A 6,487-nucleotide genomic window follows, 5' to 3' on the forward strand; every position below is an offset into this window, starting at 1 on the left:
CTACTCAGAATTCCCAAGTAGTTTGTCACAAATTATGCATATGGAGTCTTGCAGTGAATATATACACAAAGGGTACAAACCCTGGTGAGTCACAATCATAGTTCCCCAGATTTGGGGTGTGGGTAAGTGCATATATGGGGAGGTGCATACACAAAAGTCCACTCAATAAGTCCACTGTCTTGACTCCATGGAGAGAGGCTGTATGGAGCTGAAGAAACCAATGCAAGGGCTTAGCTGGATATATCCCACGACAGCCTTTGCCAACCTAGTGCTCTCCAGATGTTTTGAACTATAACTCCCATCAGCCCCAGCCAGTTGTTGTCCAAAACATCTGGAGGGCATCGGACTAGCAGAATGCCTTAAGGATTGGATTCATTTTTTTTAAAAAAGACTATAAACTCCATCACCTTCCTAGTTTCACAAATCACAGTTTAGCATCAATCTTCCCCCTAAATAGATTTCCCTTATTGAAGGTCTCAAATGGGACTGCATTTTTTATAGTAAGTTCTTTCTATGCTGGTAAACCGTTCGCTCCACCGACAAGCAGCTGGCAGGAAGGGCAGAAGTCGAGGGCAAAGGAAAATATGAGCAGGAGGGAAAGAGCTTCAGATGTGGAAAGAAATCTCCATCCTTATGAGATTAATCAAAGAAGAGGCAGGCACGCCAAGCATGACAGACCACAAACTCATCAGGGAAGAAGCGAAAGAGAAACCCGACAGCGTCCATTGCTGCAGCCAGACTAACAACGAGCTTGATTCTGAATGTGAAAGTTTGACTCGAAGTCACTGCAGTTGCAGGCTAACGTGGCAGAAGGGAGGGAACTGACGGTTGTTTTTTTAAGCTAGAAAAGAAGGGAAGGAAAAGGAGGGAGGAAGAGGGGGTCAGCTGAGAGATAAAACCTCAGGAAAGCAATATTAAAAAGACATTTGAAATCTGCAGTCACCAGGAATAAAAAGGGGGGGAGAGAGCATGCATTTTTAAAAAGCCAGCAGCATTTGCAGTTTCACATGTCAAGAAAGAGAAAGTCTGAAGCACACAGGAAAAAGGCAGAAATTGAGGTGGGGGGAGGGAGGGAGAGGAAGGAAATGCCGACAGGATACAATTTATTTGAGAGAACCTGCCCAACCCAAAGAAAGTGCAACGGAGCAGCTAGACTGATGTGGCAGATTTCACTGCAGCTTTGTCCCTTATGGCAGGGAAAGGGATCCACCCCTCTCACACAGAAGCCTATTGCATCAGGCACTGCTGCAGGAGGAAAACATTAACCCAGCCCAGGACTGATTTCTCACTCAAGGAGATCTGTCCAGAGGTGTAATTAAAGTGTTTCTTCCTTCCCTAATGACGGGGACAAGCCAACAGTCCATACAGCCTCCTCTTCATTCACCAGATCTTAATCTCTGCCAGGCTAATTTCACATCACACAGCACACTCTCTGTGCCTGGCAAAAGTCCCTTCTCACACCAAGCTTGACTTTCAGCATTTCCTTATTGCAAATATGAGAAAGCAGGAAGATTCCTGTTTAAGAAAAGGTTCTGTGTTTGTGTGTCAGCTATTGAGATTCCTTTTAAAAGGATAACCTCCGACTCTTGCATCAAGCCACCAGAACCTGATTCAGCAAGATCTCCTTATAACCAGGTAATTTGGGATGGTGTGTGATGATTCACAAGAAAAACAAAGATGAAGCATACACTAATTAAGATGCTACCCATCCAGTTATGTAAAGACACCCATCTGAGTCCATTTTATATGACTAGCTAAGCAAGAATAGACTTAGTGGCATAATGGGGAATTTACACAGAAATAACCATGTATCTAAAGATCAGGTATATAAATAATCTGGGTATGCAGGGCCTTCTGCTCAGTTGTGAGACAACCAAACAGATCCATTTTTGCATTAGACTGGAATATATAGACATACACCCTCCAGGATGCAAAGATATAAAAGAGTATTGCAAGAACCAAGCAGATCTGAAAGTCAGATGGTATGTGGGGAAGCAAAGCTCATCTCCACCATGTGAAATCCCCCACACAAAAAGTTAAGGAAATTTAACAGTACAATGTTTTAAAGCAGCACTGTCTATCAATAGGCATTCATCCCTACTGGGAGTCTAAATATATCCCCAAATCCTTACAACCATTGTATTATTACGACTACAATTTGTTCATATAAACTGCTTTTCAGCCTAAAGGCCCCCAAAGCAGTGAACAGCCTATTAAACTGATAAGAACATATATTATGCTTGATCTTACCCAAAAGACCTTGAGAAAATGCTTAATTTGCTTCTTTTCAAATGAACAAAAGTGGCTACAGATCTTTGAATCAGAGAGCGCAGAGATTCAATTCTTTACTGCAAGGTATCACATCTGTCTACAAAAGGAGTGTGATAAGGGGCATGGTAAAGGTTCATTAGGAATAATGCATTCCAAGTGAAACAACTCTGTAGAAAGCTAAGGCTGCAATTCCCCACTAACCTAGGACCACTAAACCCAATGGGGCTTACTTCTTAATAGATATGTATAGAGCACTGTGCTGTGTAAGACATGCGGGAGAAGAAAACGATGCTCTGTGTGGACTCCACTCTGCTAAAAATGGGTTTGAATCATCATTTCACACTGTAGGAGGGAAAGGGGACCTTAAACACATTCCTCTAGAGAGTAAACAGCTGGAGCAATATAGCTGAAGAAAATGAGAGGAAAGACCATCCACAGTATATGGGACAGCAGGGGGAAAGAGTTCATATCTATCTTGTTCTCAGCTCAGCTTATTACAGTGGGAGAGGAACTGCAGAGAAGCATGTGAGTTTATAAAGAGGAAGGCAGGAATCTCACAGAAGACCCAAATCTATGTTCAGGTAAATCTCACCCACCCAAACGGAATATAGGAACCTAGTTATATGAAAGAAAATGCAGCAGAGAAATTAGCTGTAACACAAGACAAATCTCAGGAACCTGGGGAAAGGATCCACTGCCACACACACACACACACACACACACACCTGGCTCTCTATGAGAACAGGAATGCTGCAAAAAGACACAGCACTTTAATTCAAATGTACATGAGGACTTTCCCCAAACAGAATTAAGGAATGTTTGTATGAATCTAACTTTAGGTAGAAACAGATCTGTAACTAAAGGGGGGTTATTTTAAAGCAATGGTGACTTCCTACACACCTCAAAACTACAGGGGAAAGCTCTGGAGAATAACCAGGAATTAAGCATTAATTCTACAGCTACACCATGAATGGGGGGGCAGAGTGACACACAAGTCGGAACAGAGAAATATGACTAGGATGAGAAAGCTTCAAACAAAGGAAGGATCCAGAGGAAGCACCTGTCCTAAATCAAGTTTTGAAAGGATGCCACATCACCACACGCAAATCAAGGGTTGGTTAGGATCCCCCGAAAACACCCAGGATCCAGAATCCCAAGCAAATCCCACCCAGAGTTCCAAGCGTAAAAGACAACCAGGGGCAGGTGCATCTTGTCACTGGGTATCCTCAGATCAGAAGGCTCCCAAGGCAATCCTATACGCATGGTTGTTCGGAATCGAGCCCCACTGCACCCAGCGGGGCCTTACACTTGAGTAAAGCATCTTTGCAGCCTGAAAGTATTGCTGTCAGGTGCGATTATTCACCTCTTCACAGATCCAGACTGCACAGAGGGGAAGCCTATTGAAAGGGGGAAAAGAGGAGTCCTCTATAGACATAACCCTGTGTTTGTAACTATATATGTCTCTTTCTCTCTTTCTCTTTCTCTCTCTCTCTCTCTCTCTCTCTCTCTCTCTCTGTGTGTGTGTATCTCCAGATATATGTGTGCATCCCTATTTATATGTATGTGCATCTATTTATCCCTATGTGTTATGTGCATATATATATATAGATATATATGTGTGTGCGTGTGTATGGGTATATAAGTGTGTGTGTATATATGTGTGTTATGTTTATATGTGTGTACAGTGGTACCTCGAGTTATGTACTTAATTCGTTCCGGAGGTCCGTTCTTAACCTGAAACTGTTCTTAACCTGAAGCACCACTTTAGCTAATGGGGTCTCCTGCTGCCGCCGCACGATTTCTGTTCTCATCCTGGGGCAAAGTTCTTAACCCGAGGTACTATTTCTGGGTTAGCCGAGTCAGTAACCTGAAGCATCTGTAACCTGAGGTACCACTGTATATGTGTATACACACACACACACATATATATATACATATATACAGAGGGGGAGAGAGAGAAATGCACAGATTCTAGAGGCCCTCATCCAGATTGGGGGGAGTGGGGGGCAAGATCCTGGAATGAAAAAGAGGGAAGCCCCCGACCCAGAGTATGCGGAGTCCCCCCTCCTCTTTCTAACACAGGCAGACATCCCCCCCCCATTGATGGACAAAGGACCCCCTCCCCTCCAAACAAGCCCCCCGTCCAGCCTCACCTGCTGCCGCACCGCCTGCCTGAGCGGGGCGAGCAGCGCCTCGGCGGCGGGCCCGTCCATGCCGGCGCCGGGGTTGCTGGTCCACTGGGAGGGCGAGGAGGCGGCGGCGGCGGCGGCAGGGACGGCGGAGGGGGACCCGGGGCGCCTGGTGACCAGGGTCCGGCCGGCGGGGCTGGGCTGGAGGCCGAGGGAGCTGAGGAGGCGGCTGCGGATGCTGCTGCTGCTTCTGAGGCGGCCGAGCGAGGCGGCGCGGAGGACGCTAAGGGGCCACGGCATGGAGCGCAGGAGGGCGGCGGCGGAGGCGGCGAGGCCCGGCCCCCAGCATGATGAAATCCCCGGCCGGCGAGGCCGCCCTCTCTCCGCTCGCCCCGCCTCGAACCAGGCGGACGCGGCGCCCGCTCCGCCGCGGCACTTTCGCTCCTTCTCTGCCCCGCCCCGGCCGCGGAGTGGCAGGCGCAGATTCGACACGGGCCAGCGGGCGGGATCTAATCCACGCAGGCCTCGCCTTTCCCTTAGGCCGGAGTAGGCCGCGCCGGTTGCCAAGGCAACGCCCAGGCCTCCCGCCGCCTCAGAGGCCGCGTCGGGGCGCTGCGAGGCCGAGCGAACAAAATAAAAATAAACGGAGGGTTGGCGGGGAAGCAATATCACTTGCTACTTGGAAATGTTGGGGAGGAATATTATGGGGTGGTGTTCTTTTTTTAAAAAAGGCAGGCCTCGTTCAGCCTTTCTCAAACTTGGGTTCCCCAGAGGTTGTTGGACTACAACTCCCAGCATCACTGATCACGGGCCCTAGAAGCTAGGGATGATGGGAGTTGTAGTCTTAAGAACAGCAGGGGAGCCAAGTTTGACAAACACTGATGACCAGCGAAAAACACTGCAGGAGGACAGAAGTAAACACCACAGAGGAGATGCATGACCTTGTACCACGTATGTTCACCCAATGCAAGAAACCCTAGTCTGAATGAGTCCCAGATTTAAGAATTCATCAGACATTTCAAAGACTACAGATCCCATGCTGCAGTGCAGCCTCGCTCAAATATTCTCTGTCAATAAAGGAGCATGCAAAACTGGCAGCTGCACAATGCCGAAGTCTTTGGTGCTTCGTTGCTCCCCATCTCCCTCTCGGAAATCTGCAGACGCTTCACTTCTGGGAGGTCAGGCACATGACAGCAGCCCTTCCCACTGGCTGCTACCAACACCGTTGGTCTCCTTCTTAAACACTACAAAGTCCATGTTGCAGGGCAAATGTGATCTAATGTGCGTACTCAACAAACAGGCTCGTGCAATCACAGTTCAGTTTCCCCACATTCTCTTTTTTTAAGAATAATTTTTTATTAACCGACCAATCACATCAAATCAAACCAAATTACATAAATTCCAAATTACACAGCCGAATTTTAAATTTTTGTTGGGGGTACCCATATTTCAAGTTCCGAAGGGATCCAATCAACTTCTTGCTTCTTATTGCTGTTTTAATGTCCACAAATCTAATCTTATGTTCACAGTACTATCCAGTCCTTTCTTATTTTTCCACATCTCTTGTTGTTATTTTCATATATTTTTCCTTTCTCTTTGTGACCTCTGATAGTCTCCGCAAGCTGGTTAGAACAGTTTGTAATCCTGCGTGGATATTTTTTTTTTTATCCAGTAGCCATATCCAGACGTTTTCCATATAACGTCACTTCCATACATCAAAACAGTCTTAGAGTCAAAACAGTCAATCTTCACCAATCTGCCTCCTTTCTCAAAACCTCTGAGGAGATTCACTAGGAATGCAGTCTGAAAACAAATCCGTTCTTCCTCCCGGCTATAAATCCTTTGGCAAGATGGCGACTCCGAATTAATTGCTGCGCCATTCCCAAAAGCTCTTATTGCTTCTCGGTCTCCATAAAGCATACTTTTGGTTAAAGTTTATCCCCACAGAGACCTTAATCATCCTGCTTGGGTCAGTTCAACCGACGGTTCTAATGAGGAGGGGTTCTTGTAAATCACATAGAAGTAAAGTAAAAAAGGTTCCCCCCCCATTCAGCCCCGTTGTCAACATACCCCGCCTTTGGTGTATC

The 6,487-nt window shown here is 46.6% G+C and overlaps 1 protein-coding gene across 1 annotated transcript in view; it reads right to left on the reverse strand.

Moving 5' to 3' along the window:
* The window catches only part of GARS1 (glycyl-tRNA synthetase 1), a 33,154-nt gene extending 28,201 nt beyond the window's left edge, over positions 1 to 4,953 (reverse strand). Inside the window, exon 1 of the mRNA XM_083704074.1 lies at positions 4,425 to 4,953. Within this exon, the coding sequence (XP_083560200.1) occupies positions 4,425 to 4,700 (276 nt within the window). The 5' untranslated portion in view covers positions 4,701 to 4,953. The remainder of the gene's footprint in view (positions 1 to 4,424) is intronic.
* Between the last annotated feature and the right edge of the window lie 1,534 nt (positions 4,954 to 6,487).

The sequence above is a fragment of the Podarcis gaigeae genome (assembly GCF_964106915.1).
Source record: "Podarcis gaigeae genome assembly, chromosome: 12".
Taxonomy (NCBI): Eukaryota; Metazoa; Chordata; class Lepidosauria; order Squamata; family Lacertidae; genus Podarcis; species Podarcis gaigeae.